This window comes from Clarias gariepinus, chromosome 6 (assembly GCF_024256425.1).
Source record: "Clarias gariepinus isolate MV-2021 ecotype Netherlands chromosome 6, CGAR_prim_01v2, whole genome shotgun sequence".
In the NCBI taxonomy this organism is placed as follows: domain Eukaryota; kingdom Metazoa; phylum Chordata; class Actinopteri; order Siluriformes; family Clariidae; genus Clarias; species Clarias gariepinus.
In genome coordinates, this window is record NC_071105.1 from 38442826 (window position 1) to 38460303 (window position 17478).

General features: G+C 39.6%; 1 protein-coding gene across 1 annotated transcript; it reads right to left on the reverse strand.

Moving 5' to 3' along the window:
• Window positions 1-555: 555 nt before the first annotated feature.
• On the reverse strand, window positions 556-17272 carry LOC128526727 (high affinity immunoglobulin epsilon receptor subunit beta-like). The gene is made up of 7 exons (XM_053498861.1): window positions 17111-17272; window positions 14420-14530; window positions 14263-14319; window positions 12618-12749; window positions 9103-9216; window positions 3645-4043; window positions 556-561 (listed from the first exon to the last, which is right to left on the reverse strand). Exons 1-7 carry the CDS (start codon window positions 17270-17272, stop codon window positions 556-558), a joined length of 981 nt encoding a protein of 326 aa, XP_053354836.1.
• Window positions 17273-17478: the final 206 nt, after the last annotated feature.

Sequence of the window (17478 nt, forward strand, 5' to 3'; positions counted from 1 at the left end):
TGTAACCAGGATTTTTATGTCGAAGTTAGATCCAGACTACAGATCCCAACGTACACTGCATCACAGTCATATTCCTACTCATGTTTACATATACCTTGTTAAGTCTGATTAGCTTGTTTATTTAAAATCCCAGTGGTAGTTGTTCTTTGTCTCGCATCTGGTATGTTATTTTGCTAGTAATTTTGGTTGAATATTCAATTATGAGGACAGACAAACAAATAGATGCATGCTTCAGGAGTTTGGGGGGAACAAATTGAACAATAAACAAATCACAGAATAAACAGAATGTTCCTGTTAATATCCTGATCTTGTTTTTTTTTGTTTTTTTACTGATTTTAATTGTAATTTTTTAACACATTAATTATACTTTTACTTTCATCATTTCTCAGGATTGTGTGTCCCCTCCAGAAAATTGTTTTGACACTGAACTTCTGAGGTAACTCTATAATTTAAAATGGTCCATAAGGACTTGGTTTTCAAGGCAAAGCCACAAAATGAAGCCAGTTCAAAGCATTTCCTCTCCTTAATCCCTCTTTAAAACAAACCCTGATCCTGTTACACCTGTTAAAAATAGGTAAGTGTTTATTTCAGAAAGACAAAATGGCTCATTTTACCTCCTGTCTTTTAGCAGTGCTGGCTGTCTCTCTCTCTCTTATCTTTCTTTCCTTGTGTATGGGTGTGTCTGTTTCTCTCTCCAGCTACCAAATGCTAAAGTTTCTTCTTTGTACCGTTATTTGCAGCCCATCCCTTTCTTGCAAAAGGATGTGTATACTTTCAGAGACACTGATGTAAACAGATGTGACGTAAAAGTTCCGAAAACTACGGAAGTACAGCCTCTTGCCTTTTTTTTTTACTCATCTGAACATTTCTTTGAAGCACTCAGCACATCCAATCAGCTCTGGCAAAAGAAAAATTTGACCTGGAGTAACCTTTAAGCCGCCACAGCAATTGGACAATCCCAACCACCATGAACAGTACTGCAAGGAATGATTGGTAAACCCCAGCACCAAGGGTGGAGCCAGGTTGTTATGATGTTACATGACTGCATTTTCATGTAAACTTTGGGCGATGTGCAGTGGATTTATGCATTGGACCCACACTTTCTGATGGCATGGAATGATACTGTTAAAGTTACAGAAATGTGTTTTACAATTTAGCATCATGAATATCATAACCTCATGCTGATGGAGTTTGTTAACTTAGAATTAAAACAAAACCTCACTTCCTGTTGCCAGTTTGATCCGGGTTCAATTCCAGGCTTGGGAAGCCTTACACTATGCTTTGTGTTAAAATAAAGTTTTATTGAAAAAATATATATATTTTTGTTTTGTATTTCACTTGACACTTATGGAGTTCCAGTTGTGATAGCAGCCTAGGTGCAGTGATGTCCTGTATTTCATGGTCGGTGTATCCCATATATGATGTTCTTCTCTGTCTGTTTATAGCCTATATGAAGTTATTCTGCTGCTATTCCAAGAAACAATTGCCATGTCCAGGTGTCAAGGTGTTGTGGACTAACATTACTAGTCCAGATTAGGGTTGTGGAAGAGGGGGCTGCTATGCCCCCCTTTGAATTAATTAATTAATTTATTCATTTTAATTTTATTTTTGGTCCGGTGCATCCTACGGGTGCTTGAACAGATAGGGATCTGGGGAATGTGGGGGCCAGGTCACAGGCCCTGGATTTTTGGGTGCCATTTTATTGTGGTCAGTATTTTTTTTTTTTATTAGTGAATTGTGCTGCATTGGTTTTTCTGTGAGATCAGACTGGTCAGGCTGTCATTTGGTCACCATAGGCATGGGTGAGGCTTAAGTGCCCATGATGCTGTCACCAGTTTACTGGTATATAACTAATAATCAGTGTTAATATTATGGCTAATAAAAAAATAACTTTGAGCTCTTTAATGGTTTTGAGTTTCATAATGACATCCTGGCCACTTCTCTTACCGGTTGTTCTTGATAAGCTGGGAAGGAACTGACCACAGAAACATCAGTTTCAGCGTTTTGAACTACAGTAATGACATTTACCTACTGTATATACCACAGATCTTCATCGTTAGACATACCAATACTTATATGTTTATGTAAGTTACAGCACTGCATATTGTTCACTATAATAACAATTCTGTAGAAGTTTTTTTTTTATTAAAATATCAGAAAAAAAATTATGATTAAAGTATTAATCAGTAGTGGACAATTTCATGAAAAAAAGGGTGACAAAAGAGTGCTTCTAAATATTAAATCACACTGTTCATTCTTAATCTAATATTCCATCTTACACTCCTACATGTTGAACTCACATCATGGTGTCACATGTCAGAATTCCTCCTGGAAGGTTGGTAATTTCTCATGTCCCACTGTCACAGATTTTATTCATGAGTTCAGCAGATTTAATTTACACAAGGTTATTAAAAAATAATAAAAAAAAAAAAAACAGAACTATAGTGTCTATAGTCTTCAACAAAATTTAGGGTGACTGACAAACACAAAAACTAAAATACATACAGTTGTCTGTACAAGACAAGCATTAGTTTTGGAATATACTTTATTAGTTGAAACCTGGTGTGTTGAGTCTGTCACGACTAAACCGAAGCTGTCTGCCCTCCTCTCCCGGTTTGCGGAGCGATCCAGCGCCCTTGTTGCACCCTTCTTTTTTACTTCGAGGCATCTGGTCTTAACGTGGCTCCAGGCACAGGAAACTTCCTGTTCCATGCCTTGTGCCTTGTGTGGGGTTCAATCACGGCACACCTGTATCCGATTAGGAACCATCCCTAGGCCTTAAAAGCACCACACAACCCCCACTACTGTGCGCTGACTTTCACTCTTACACACACACACACACACACACACACCGCTTTTTCAGCCTCTATTTACTTAACCCTTTAGCCTCAAATAAAATTCCTTTAAGTAAACCTGTGTGTGCTATTGGGTTTTTTTTCCGTCTCTGCCTCCCCCGGTGACAGATTCTTGCTGTTACGCAGTAAGCATGGTATTAGTTTTTAGTGTTACACTGACGACACATAGTTATATGTCTCAGCAAAACCTGATAAGAAAAAACAGCTTACTGAAGTTGAGCAATGTGTGCAGGACATTGGATGCAAATTAATTTCCTTCTGCTTAATCTGGATAAGACACAAGTTCTAGTCATATGACCGCATACAGCTAGGAGTAAAATTTTAGATCACACCGTAACTTTAGATGGCCTTTCTGTTTCATCACATGCAACAGTGAAAGACCTTGGTGTGATTATTGATTCCAGCCTTTCATTTGAAGCACATGTAGATAATATTACCAGGATAGCATTCTTTCACCTCAGAAATATTGCCAGGATAAGAAATTTATTTTCACTAAACGATGCAGAAAAACTAGTTCATGCTTTTATCACCTTAAAGTTGGACTATTGTAATGCCTTACTGTCTGGTTGTTCAGCTAGATGCATAAACAAGCTACAGCTGGGGGCAGAGCTTTTTCTTACAAAGCAGCTAAGTTATGGAATAGTCTTCCAAATAGTGTTCGGGACTCAGACACAGTCTCAGTGTTTAAGTCCAGGCTAAAAGCCTATTTATTTAATCAAGCGTTTTTATAAATAGATTTGCCTTAGATAAAGGAGCAGATCTGGGGGTCTCATGGACGTAGAGTATTACGGCGGCGGCTAAGAGGAGTGCGTCTTTCAGATTAGGGAGAGGGAGAACCTCCGGGACTACTGCGTGGCTCTCCCGAAACTGGACGAGCAGCATTTGGAGCTGCGCCACCTGCTCCCGCAGGTCTGAAATGCACTCCCTATTTTGTTGCGTCAAAAACGTGTAGTCGTCTCCCGGTTGATCCTCGCCACCGTCCTGCCAGACCTCCTCGGCCCGTGCATCTTGGTCGGTGCTTGGGACCATGTAGCTCCCCGCTGCCTCACCTTTGAACGGCGTCCGCCGAATGGCGAGCCTGCAGCCTTCCCAGCTCTGTCGCGCCCTTGTCTCTCTCTGCTCATCGCTGCCATCCAGCCATTCCGCCAGCTCTGGCGAAATGGTAATAGCGCCCCCCCCAAAAAACATCTGGGGGAGCGACCTCCGCTATGCCACTTTTATGGTCTAGCTTTCTGTCACGATTCCTTAATCAAAACTACAAACAGAAAAGAACAAACTAGACGCTTTGGCGCCCTCTAGGGGTTAACCATTACACTACTGTACTTTAAAATAAGAAGTTAGTTATGAGTTGTGAGGAAATTACAGCCAGAAACATTCACAGATAAGGGATGTCCGCACAACAAGAGAGCTCTTGAAAAACAAATAGAACTTTACAGCATCAACATTCAAGTGGTTATGGATGTCACATGATGCTTGATTTAATGTGTGTGTGTGTGTGTGTGTGTGTGTGTGTGTGTGTGTGTGTGTGTGATTTGTTTTAAAAGTTTGTTAATAGGCCTTAATTCCTGTTGTCCATTGTATTCTGTATACAGGGTGGCGGAGGACCTATCCCAGGACCTACAGTAAGACAGGACAGGGTGCCAATCCATCATAGTAAAATAGATATTCTTTTCCTAAAAATACACGAGCCCTTTTTCACCTAAGCTTTATTTAACTTCAATATTATTTATTCATTATTGTATTTATTCATATTAAATAGAAAATATTTTTTATGCTATAATCCTTCTAACAATTGATTAAAATTAATCATATATTAATTATTTAACACAGTGATTAATAGTTTACTGTGAAAGCAAAGGCCCACAGATAAAGGAGTGCTTTGAGTTTTTCCCGTAATCATCTCGGGTCAGTGAACAGACAAAGAACATGAGCAATGCTGGATCTGGATCTGCATCGCAACCTCCCAAGAACCTAAAAATAAAAAGAAAAGAGAACAAAGAGTGATGTGTTGAGTGGACTAGATGAATGTCATTATTGCTGCATGGAGAACATCAGATTTTTTTCTCTAACACAGAGAACCTTGAGCTCTGGGAAAACTCTCCCACTAAAATTTCCAGCAGCATGGTAGAGGGAGCACACTCAACTACAGTATATCCTTCTCACTTTTATTATTCACATCCAGTGTTGGGTGTAACATCTTAAAAAGTACTTGGATTACTTTTTTTATGTAACAAGAATGCTAATGCGTTAGGTCTGCCATTTAAGTACTATTATTTATATACTTAATTACGGCCACCGCATGAAACCAGGGGCCAGGAGTAGCTCAGTGGTTAAGGCATTGGACTACGGTTCGGAAGATCCCAGGGTTAAACCCCACAACCACCAAGTTGCCACTGTTGGACCCTTGAGCCAGGCCCTTAACCCTCAACTGCGTAGGTGAGATAGGGGTATTAGGAGTTAACAGATTATGGGTCAAACTCGCTGAGTGATAACGATAGAACAATTATAAAGGTCTTGACTAAAACAACATGCATGAGGAATCAAAGGAGTTTTTTTTTTCTGCAATGGAAAAGGACTCAAAATAGTTACTTTTATCAGAAAGTAACGCTGTAATGTAACTGAATACTTTTTAAAGACAGTAATTTTGTAAGGTAAATAGTTATGTTAAAAAGTAACTACGACATGATGGAATGGCCATAAAGAGGGACTAAAATACTAAATGTTCAGAGTTTGGCATATAATAGGCGTCAAAACCAAGAAAAAAAATTACTTATGTTTCACTTAAGCATTGTAATGCAGCTTACATAAATACGGATGTAAAATTACAAAGACTTAGTATGTGTGGATTTTATATCTGTGTTAAAGGTTTTTATACCATGTCTTATTAGAACGTTATTTATTTCCTGATTATTCATCATCATTCTGCTGTCCCTAGGAATAGTGTTTAGCTTTACTCACTGTAGGCTGGAGGACTGTCCACAGGTAGACTGCTTAAGTTGACAGCATTCATTGTACTAAAGCCCTGTGGAAAAAGAAAAGAAATCAAGGAAAATATAATATATAGATAAACATATGATTTCTTGTCGAAATAAGTAGATTAAATGGTTTATATAATGCACACAGAATCATCAGATCTTCATTTAATCAATTTTATTTTTTTTATTTTTTTTAAAGAAAAGTTCTGGCTATTCAGAGTGGTTGGTATGTCATCCCTAGCGAGAGAAGAATGTAAAACCACTTTGAATAGCCCAGTATTATGTAACTCTTCCCAGGGTGGCCCTGGCCCCTTGAGGTGTGGTTCCAGAAGGGCTTCTGGGGTGTGCTGTGGTATCTGGAACCCGGAGGTTTGTAGAGTGGGGCCTCTGTGGAACAGAATTGTTTGTCCGGTACATTGCTTGATCGGATTGAAATCTGGAACATTTGGAGGTCAAGTCACAGGCCTAGGTCGCTTTGCCAGATGAGCCCTATATGTGGTGGCTGCATTGGGTGTTCTGGGCTATTCTTACGTAACCAGCAAAGATTTTTTTTTTTTTTTCAGTAAATTATGCTGCTTTGGCTTTTCTGTTGGATCGTATTCAGGCCTTTGGTTACCACAGGCATGACTGAGTTGGGAGCTCATGATCCTGTGACAAGCTTACTGGTATATGATTCATAACAAATATTAAGGTAAATGTCATTTGTTGTTGATGCTATGACTGATCAGTGTACAGACATGTGCAGGAAGAAAATAAGCTTAACCAAAAGTATTTATTTATTTTTATTTTTTAAACATGACTTCTTATGAACTCTCCAGTGATTTGGAGTTCCATAATGACCTGCTGCAGGTTTATCTTACCGTTTGTCTTTGAAAAGCTGGGAAGGAACCGACCGCAGGAACAGCACTCTCAGGGTTTGGAACCAGATTAATGATGTTCCACCATACAACACATACACAGAGCTTCATGGATACACAGCAGTGGCGGACTGGGACAATAATTCAGGCCGGGAATTTGACTCCACTCCCAGGCCACCTCTGCTGCTGCAGTCACCACCACCCTATTCATGTAATCTACTGGACTGATAAACTTGTAGGCTAACCCTATTATTGTAACAGGTAGACTACCAGATGCAATATAAATGAATAAAAAAAATAGCTCTTAACAACTCACTAGGAATACACCATTTATACTACCAAACCAATGACAAATAGAAAATTGGCTTTTTAAAAGAGATAATAAGAGACACATTCACATGTTGAAATATTTACATTTTATGTATTTTCAGTGCTCAACTCTAGTATATCAAATGCATCAGAAACACAAACACAAATAAACTTAACAAAACCTATAACAGCGTAAGTAACAGATAACAATGTTTACTCAATTATGGCATTATGTGGAACAGACCAGTAAGAGTAAACAGTAAGTAATTAGCACTACTAGTACACCAGTAGGCATTTGAATTGGGTGATACTTAAAAAAAAAAAATCTAAATCCTTAGACTGTGGACAGGCAAAATAATCAAAAGAGATATAAAGGCTTTTACTGTCTCCTTAATCTTTTCCTGAATCCTTCTCTCTCTCACTCTGCACATGTAGTTGCTCTGCAATATGAAATAAGTGTGTTCAATAATCTGTACTTATAATTGTGCAGCCATCAGTTGTATGTCCCCAAAATCACAGTCCTACTACTGATCTTATAAATCATAAAAAAGCACATGTTGTTTAAAAAGTATAGCCTGCTGCCTGCATGTTTAGTTTTGCTTATCTTTAACTTTACCTGAAGGTCCCTGCTCTGACTCAGACGCTGAACTGTCCACCACCTCTAGCTCAACAGCAGGAGCATTTACAGCACTAGTGCTACTGCTGCTTCCTTCGTCACCTTTTCAGACGAAACGAGACTTGACACAGCACAGCAGCACTTACATATTGTTGCTCGTTTGTTGGTTTAGTTTTATCGATTGTAATGATCTAAGTGATTTGGATGAAAGTGTTCGTCTGCCAAATTATTATAAATATAATGTAAATGTAATCTTGACCGACCTGTTCCCTTACTGGCGAACATGGCTGGGATTTTGCAGCAGCTTGCTGCGTCTGCGGCCAGGGCTTTTTCCTTTTTTTATACGCTGACTCTCTGCTTCTCCTTTGCGTTTACGCTCCATTTTTTAAACGATTTAGTCAGATATACCCTGTCTCTGGATATAGCCAGATATTAGGCAGTGCGTCGCTGACATTGGGTCATGTGATGTGGGAGTGTAATTTTCCCTCCTGATCTTCTAATCTTCCCCTCCCTTTCCATTGCCTGATTCGTAGATTGAGAGATCCGTCAATTAATTCGTAGTTATACACCAGCCTATCACATGCCAGGCTGATCGTCTGCACAGCGGCAGCCGGCAGGCCAGAACGACTGTCAGGCCACCGGGAAATGTCCCGGTGCTCCCGATGGCCAGTCCGCCCCTGATACACAGTACACAATAACAGTATTTAAACGTTAATAATAGTATACATATGAACACTTCAAATTGTTCACAATATTTACACTCCTATAGTAGCCTATAGTTAATGTCACATCAGCACTTGTTGCTGTAAGGGCAACAACTTCGAGAATTCCCCACAACCTCACAATATGGCCAAACCAGACTCAATTTCCCTTCAGACACAATCATTCCTTTGTTTATGGTCACCAAATTTCTAACACTTCCTTTACTACAACTGATGGCATTTTGGAACTGACGTGTGCATTCAGGTAACCACAACTGTTTGGAGTCAGAAATGATCTTGATTTAAATTTACACGAATAAATTTGCTGTAAGTTGGCTACAAAAAGAATAGAAGCAACAAGTTTGGTTTGTGCTTAATTTATTTTTAAAGTATATGTAATAATTCACTTTTTATAACATGAAAATTAAATACAATTTGAATTAAAAGAACAGAAAGTGTATAAGCATTGTTCTGATTAACATATCAATCAGTATGGTACAATTACTGAAGTAAACAGAAACACAAGACTGCTTATATTGAATCACATTAATTCTTATTCTTACGTTTTACCTTAAGCTCAAAACTAAACAGTCAGATAGCACTGAACCTCCCGTATGGAGGAAGCTGTCGTGTTTGCTTCTAAATTCTTTTAGAGCTGAGGTCTGACTAGCTTATTCTGATCAGACGAGTAGACAAAACCATGCATTCAAATGGCAGTTTTTACTTAAGAAAGCTGTGACATGCCTGACAATAATGAATATTTTGTTATCAGGAAAAAAAAAAACTTACAGTCGGTCCATTGGCGCAGATAGCTTCGCAAGTAAAAATTAAAATTGCAACAGAGATGGCAAACTGAAGCGCAGAAAAAAACAGCAAAACACCTGTGATTCCATTGGTACGGCTCTGAAATAAAGATCTACTATTACTGAAATACACCTACTGTATGTCAAAAAGTCCTACAGTACCACTTAAAATTATCTTCTTTTTTACCAAATCCATCAGAAAATAATAAAATTATTATTATTATTATTATTATTATTATTCTTTGTCTTTTAGCTGTTCCCTTTCAGGGGTCGCCATAGCGAATCATCTGCCTCCATCTAACCCTATCCTCTGCATCCTCTTCTCTCACACCAACTAACTTCATGTCCTCTCTCACTGCATCCATAAATCTCCTCTTTGGTCTTCCTCTAGACCTCCTGCCTGGCAGTTCCAACCTCAGCATCCTTCTACCGATATATTCACAATCTCTCCTCTGAACATGTCCAAACCACCTCAATCTGGCCTCTCTGACTTTATCTCCAAAACATCTAACGTGGGTTGTCCCTCTGATAAACTCATTTTTAATCCTATCCATCCTTGTCACTCCCAAAGAGAACCTCAACATGTTTAGCTCTGCTACCTCCAACTCTGCCTCCTGTCTTTTCTTCAGCGCCACTGTCTCTAAGCCGTAGAGCATCGCTGGTCTCACCACTGTCCTGTACACCTTTCCTTTCATTCTAGCTGATACTCTTTTATCGCACAACACACCTGACACTTTTCTCCACCCATTTCAACCTGCCTGTACCCGCCTCTTCACCTCCTTTCCACACTCTCCGTTGCTCTGGACCATTGACCCCAAGTACTTAAAATCCTGCACCTTCTTTACCTCTGCTCCCTGTAGCCTCACCGATCCTCCTGGGTCCCTCTCATTTACACACGTGTATTCCGTCTTGCTGCGGCTAACCTTCATTCCTCTGCTTTCCAGAGCATACCTCCACCTCTCCAAATTTTCCTCCACCTGTTCCCTGCTCTCGCTACAGAGCACAATGTCATCTGCAAACATCATAGTCCATGGGGACTCCTGTCTTACCTCATCTGTCATCCTGTCCATCACCAGAGCAAACAAAATGGGGCTTAGAGCTGATCCTTGATGCAGACCCACCTCCACCTTGAACTCTTCTGTCACACCTACAGCACATCTTACCACTGTCTTACAGCTCTCATACATGTCCTGCACCACTCTAACATACTTCTCTGCCACTCCAGACTTCCTCATACAATACCACAGCTCCTCTCTTGGCACCCTGTCATACGCTGTCTCTAAATCTAAAAAGACACAATGCAACTCCCTGTTACCTTCTCTGTACTTCTCCGCCAGCATCCTCAAAGCAAATACTGCATCTGATGTACTATTTCTAGGCATAAAACCATATTGCTGCTCACAAATGCTTACCTCTGCCCTTAACCTAGCTTCCACTACTCTTTCCCACAGCTTCATTGTCTGGCTCATTAGCTTTATACCTCTATAATTGCCACAGCTTTGCACATCTCCCTTGTTCTTAAAAATTGGCACCAATACACTTCTCCTCCATTCCTCTGGAATCCTCTCACTCTCCAAGATCTTGTTAAACAAACTTGTCAAAAACTCTACTGCCACCTCTCCTAAGCACTTCCATACCTCCACAGGTATGTCATCAGGACCCACAGCCTTTCCACTCTTCATCCTCTTCAACGCCCTTCTCACCTCACTTCTACCAATATTTGCTACTTCCTGTTCCACAACAGTCACCTCTTCTACTCTTTGTTCTCTTTCGTTTTCCTCATTCATCAACTCCTTAAAGTACTCCTTCCATCTTCCCATCACCCTCCTGGCATCTGTCAGTACATTTCCATCTCTATCTTTAATCACTCTAACCTGCTGCACATCCTTCCCATCTCTATCTCTCTGCCTTGCCAACCTGTACAGATCCCCCTCTCCCTCCTTACTGTTTAGCCTAGCATACAAGTCCTCATATGCTCTTTGTTTGGCCTTTGCCACCTCTACCTTCACCTTACTCTGCATCTCCCTGTACTCCTGTCTACTCTCTTCAGTCTTCTACTCTCAGTGTCCCACTTCTTCTTAGCTAGCCTCTTTCCCTGTATACACTCCTGGACTTCCTCATTCCACCACCAAGTCTCCTTGTCCACTTTCCCCTTACCTGATGATACACCAAGTACCCTCCTACCTGTCTCCCTGATCACATTGGCTGTAGTTGTCCAGTCAACTGAAAGCACCTCCTGACCACCCATAGCCTGTCTCAACTCCTCCCTAAAGACTTCACAACATTCTTCCTTTCTCAGCTTCCACCACTTTGTCCTCTGCTCTGCCTTTGTCCTCTTCGCCTTCCTCACCACCAGGGTTATTTTACACACCACCATTCTGTGTTGTCTGACTACACTCTCCCCTACCAACACTTTGCAGTCACTGATCTCTTTCAGGTTACAACGTCGACACAAGATGTAGTCCACCTGAGTGCTTCTGCCTCCACTCTTATATGTCACCCTATGTTCCTGCCTCTTCTGGAAGAAAGTATTAACTACTGCCATTTCCATCCTCTTTGCAAAGTCCACTACCATCTGTCCTTCTACATTCCTGTCCTGAAGACCAAACCTGCCCATCACATTTTCATCACCTCTGTTCCCTTCCCCAACATGTCCATTGAAGTCTGCACCAATCACCACTCTTTCACCTTTGGGGATGCTCTGCATCACGTCATCTAACTCACTCCAGAATTTTTCCTTCTCTTTTAACTCACATCCTACCTGTGGGGCATAACCACTAACAACATTGAACATTATCCCTTCAATTTCCAGCTTCAGACTCATCACCCTATCTGATGCTCTCTTCACCTCTAGAACATTCCTTACAAACTCCTCTTTTAGGATAACTCCTACTCCATTTCTTTTCCTATCCACACCATGGTAAAACAATTTGAACCCTGATCCTAAGCTTCTAGCCTTGCTACCTTTCCACCTGGTCTCCTGGACACACGGTATATCCACCTTTCTTCTCTGCATCATATCAACTAACTCTCTTCCCTTCCCTGTCATGGTTCCAACATTCAAAGTCCCTACTATCACTTCTAAACTTTTGCCTTTCCTCTTCTCTCTCTGCTTACGAACACGCCTTCCTCCTCTCCTTCTTCGACCAACAGTAGCCCAATTTCCACCAGCACCCTGTAGGTCAACAGCACCAGTGGCGGTCGTTGTTAACCCGGGCCACGACCGATCCGGTATGGAAATTATATTCTTGATTCGCATCATTGATTTGGCAAATGTTTTACGTCGGATGCCCTTCCTGACACAACCCTCTTTTTATCCAGACTTGGGACTGGCACAAGAAGACACTGGATTGCGCCCCCCCGTGGTTGCATTCTTCTTCTTATTATTATTATTATTATAATTTTCCATCTGTTTTTGCTTTATTGTGCAACATCATTATCATAAAAATAAATGTATTGGCTTTTTTATCTCATGCTAAAATAACAATTAACAAATCATACCTCTGTTAAAAGACTAGGGCTGTCATTGCAGGGGTAAAGAAATTTCCCAACTGTCAAATCCAGATAAAGGATAATTATGGCGATTCCTGCAATTATTATGCTAAGGATGTTCATCATCAGCGTGGCCTTTACCTAAAAAAAAAGAAAAAAAAACAGCTTATTTAAAAACAAAAACATTAAACCAAACCAGCTTCGAAAAAAAGTTGAAAAAGTTTAGAAACTGGAAATCTATATTGTTCTATATTTTTCTAAATTGTACAGAATCTTTTCTTTTTCTATATTTGTACAGATACGTTTTCTTATTTTTTTCTTATATTGTATATAAGATATAAAAGGTATTATCTTTCACAGGTGGTCATATAAGCATTTCACTGCATATCGGACTGTGTTTGTGAAAAATAAAATTTAATTTGAATTTGACTTAAAACATCATGTGCAAACTGTAAATTTAACTAGCTTATATGTGTTCCAATCTGATTTTTATGTGCAAATGCTAAATTTACTCATGTGGGAAAAGAAGACTTTAGACCACATAACAGTTGAGTTTTTTTCTCCTAAGCTCAGGTAAGTTTTCATGTTATCTTTGGTTCAGGAGTGGCTTAATGCTAGGAATCCAACTGTTGTAGCCCATTTCCTGTAGATGTCTGTCCTTGGTGGCTCTTAAAAAAAAACTCTTCAAAGTTCATGTATCAGCTTTGCGTAACTATCTTTTTAAGTCTGTGTTTATTCCTGTTGCTTGTGAAATTAAGACATGGCTTAAAAAAAGGTTGGAATATTTCACTTTACAGTACATGTAATGGATCCAGAATATGTGAGAGTTTCACGTTTTAAGTAAAATTACAATGTACCTTTTTCATTATATTGTGTCAGGAGAAAATCACTCAATTTAAATAGGCATAAGCGATAATCACCTACCACTGAGCCACCAGTACCCGTCTGTGTTTAAAGCGCATAAAAACAATAAAACAATACTGTTATAGGCTAACGTCATACATCTTTGTAGTCCTTTTGCACACGCGCGGGTGCGTTACAATAATAATAATATTAAATTCGGAGAACTACTACTACTAATAATAATAATTCTGAATGAAAATGATGAATAAATACATATCAGTTTGAGCTTGACACGTTTATGAGCTCTGTTGCTTGCTGTCAATGGGCGCCTAAGAGACATAACATTTTTCGGCTTCAGTAGACACACAATACTTTAGACTGAAACATGACTGCCCCCTACAGGTATTGAAGAGCATTTTCACAGCTTGCCGCGCACAACCGCGGCAAGTCGTGGGATCCCTTTTCCGAAAACATGCGTTTTTAAAGGCCAGATCTGTATAGTTAAGAGCCTTTCACTGAATAATTATGGTAGTTATTAATATGGTTCAAGTATTTAACTCTAACTGATGCAGAAAGGTTCTCATTTCTCAAACAACCATGTCAAAATACTGTACATATAATGTGGTCGCAGCGAAGATGTTTATCTGTTTCAGAAGGGTTAAATTGTTGTCCTGCATCAAGAAAAAAAAGCAATTAGAAGAACTGTTTTCATGATTAAAACCTGGAAGGCAAGTGAATCATCGTCTTTGAGGAAGTAATAAAGTGGATAAACATCCTGAATGTATGGGTGTTTCTAAAAGGGTTTACATACCACACATGTTTTAAGCGTGTTGCTCCCTGAAACAGCCAAAGATCCAGTGCTGATGTACTGCAAATGCAGAATTTTTTTGTTTTGTTTTACTAAGTATTTGAATAATGCAATTTAATGTTAAACTATATGTAATTTGTTAAAACTTAAAAACACTTACAAACATTGAGCTCCAGAATACAACTCCAGAGCATGCACTGAAGTTCCAAGGATAGACCGTAATCACAATGCCAAACAATATTGTTATCACACCAATCATTATTTGGACAGTCTGTGGTTAAACACAACAATATATGTATATTTAAAAATTATATTCACATCTACTGTATGCAATATTTGTATAGGGAGAAAAAAAAATATTATATTGATTTACATTAATATTTCATTTACATTAATATTATGATCAATTTCACATGATTTAGGTTACATAGATGATGTCATGCAATGCCACACGGCAGTGTGTGAGAGACTGTACTTAAGTTTTTAGGGAACCAGTCAATGTGTTGAAAGTGGGACTGGATGTTGGGCATTTGAATTAAGAGGTTAATTAAAGCTTTTATCTGGTATGTCAGATATGTCACAACACACTACTGAAAATGGGGCAGTGCATGTGCGGGACCGATCAGAGTGTCCATGCTGACCCCTGTGTACTGTGAAAGTGCCTACATTGTGCTAGCAAGCTTTAGATCTGAAAAAAATGTCACGGCGTGTGCCCGAATCAATATTGCTCCTCGCTCACTCCTCACTCACTAGCTAGGCGGCCTCCCCTTCTGCAGGTCCACGAAGGAGCGGGGCTGCGGAATTAGGCACGGCTGGTGAGCTATCACTTCTAATGATTCCGGGCTTCTCCCCACGTTATAAAACACAGCGGAAAGTGTAGCTCGGGGCCTGTTGGGTTGCTGAGGACTTCCTAAAGCGGAGAGTGCAATGCGCGTGCAGAAACACGAAAGCGCGGCATGCCCAGGGATTTCAAAGAGGCCAGTACCCCTGTGATCTCCACTGCAAGGACAGCTGCAACCTCACTGCTGGACCTCACACAGCTCTTTTGCGCTGGTGACCCTGCCGCTGAAGAGGAATAGGCCGCAAGGGGGGTAATGTTACGGCCCCTGTTCCCAGCCAGGGAAAGCCGCCCAGCCGCCGGAAGGCAGAGAGGACTCCCGTGTGGCAGGAGCTGCTGCCCACCGCTCACCAATCTGTGCCCGCCAGCCAGCGGGGCACTTCCCACCAGACCTGAATGTGCACAACATTCCTTACCTTTCTTTCCATCCTCCGTCGTTTAACCCTTTCCTTCATATATAACCTTTTCTAACATAAATTTTAAAACTTTGATCATCATGTTATCTAGTTTAATTTAGTGTTTAAGCTACATAAATAAGACAGTAGGTTCTCTGTTCAACCGCTTAAAGTTTCATAGCTACTAGGCTATTTATTCAAATTCATTAATATTGACAAACATTGTTTTAATGTAATTAAACAAAGCTTCTTTTTAATATCATTCATTTTTTTTTGTTTCTATACATTAAAAAAGTAACTTTTTCTCAATCAAAGTGACAAAAACCCTACTCTAAGGCTAAAAAATGTATTTTACGATTTGGGACATTATTAAACACAATGCAATATTACAAAAAAACAGGATTTTTCTATCTCTGTAAATCACACTGCTATGAAGTTAGAACAAGTGCACTGAATGCTGTCTGTCCTTATTTTTAATCATTTATGTGCATAACTCTATGGTAGTTAATGCCATATGACAGTTAGGTTTTCCAATTAAAACAGCAACGTATGATTGTTTTATACTATAGATTCATAGAGTGTGTATCAAGGGCTTCATTTTCACTACAGGAAACAGCTGGTGTGATGAGGGTGAACACAGCGAAGATTTAACTGATTAATCCCTCATGACATTTTGTAAACTGTTTTTATGAGAAAGGACTGCACTGATGCAGATATAACAATTTATCGAAAAACACACACCTCGCCTTAATCCTCCCTCTGTGATGGCGAATTGAAGACAGCGCTGAAAGACGGAGAGAAGCCGAAGTCTGCCGCCGCTTTCGTATCAAATTTAAAGGGGACGATGGGCGATCACCAATTTGTGTGAAGTTTATGGAGAATTTTTATGGGGGCTGAGTACAAATGTTAGGGGGGCTAAAGCCTCCTAAAAATAGCCTAGCGATGCCCATGGTGGTATGGAGCTTTGTATTTTCCCTCTCACTCACACATTTTCTACGTTTCTTGTTCTGTACTGGTGGGCTGGAGCCTATTCCAGGGAAACAGAGCACTAGATGTAGTACACCCTGGTCAGGGTGCCAGGGTACCACATGGCAAATGCACATCCTTACACACATAATACTGGCAGAAACAATGGTTAATACTGTACTGTACTGGGGAAGGACAAAGACATGTCAGCGTATGAAGAGGAAATCAACCAACTACTGGAAGAGCATGCAAACTCCATATACTGAGACCCAAAGTGGTTTGTGGTGCCAAATGGGCCATCTACTTGGTGCATCACATGTTACCCTGCGTTAGCTTTAACTAGCCATTAACTACTAAGTTTTTATTTGGATTTCACATTGGATCTTAAATGTTAAAACTATATTTAATACAAAATCAGCCTTTACATCCCTGTTTGACTTAATTCATGATCAATTTGGTTCTGGCTGTTTGTAGCTCTCCAAGTACAGACTTACATAAAACAAAAATAAAAAAAACAAATAAATAAAAATTATAATAATAAAAAGTATATTGTAAACAGTAATTACACAACATTCAGCTTGTGATTAAATAACATTAAATGCAAATATTTAAGCCATGTTTATTTATTAATATTGTACACTATTGCACCTACTCCAAGTGCTTTGGGTTCTCTTTTTAGGAATGTCTCCAAGAGGATTTTCGTCTGAGGGGAAATTTGTTCCACTGTAGCTGGAGCTGTTGATGAGGGAACAACCTGAGTAATGATAGTGCAGCCACTTCCCACATTAGTGTGTGGTATAGAAGCACTGGCCATCTTTGAAGAACTTCTTAAGAGTTTTTAATCTGTAAACAAAAAACAAAGTTCACTATTAACATAATAGTATAATGTTAAAAGAAAGAGGGGTACAAAAGATGACATCACTAAAGTATTTATACCTGGTTTAAACAATAACAACAATAGTAATAATTTTTATTATTATTATTTTTGTGTGTGGAAAAAATTGTATAGTCTATACTATA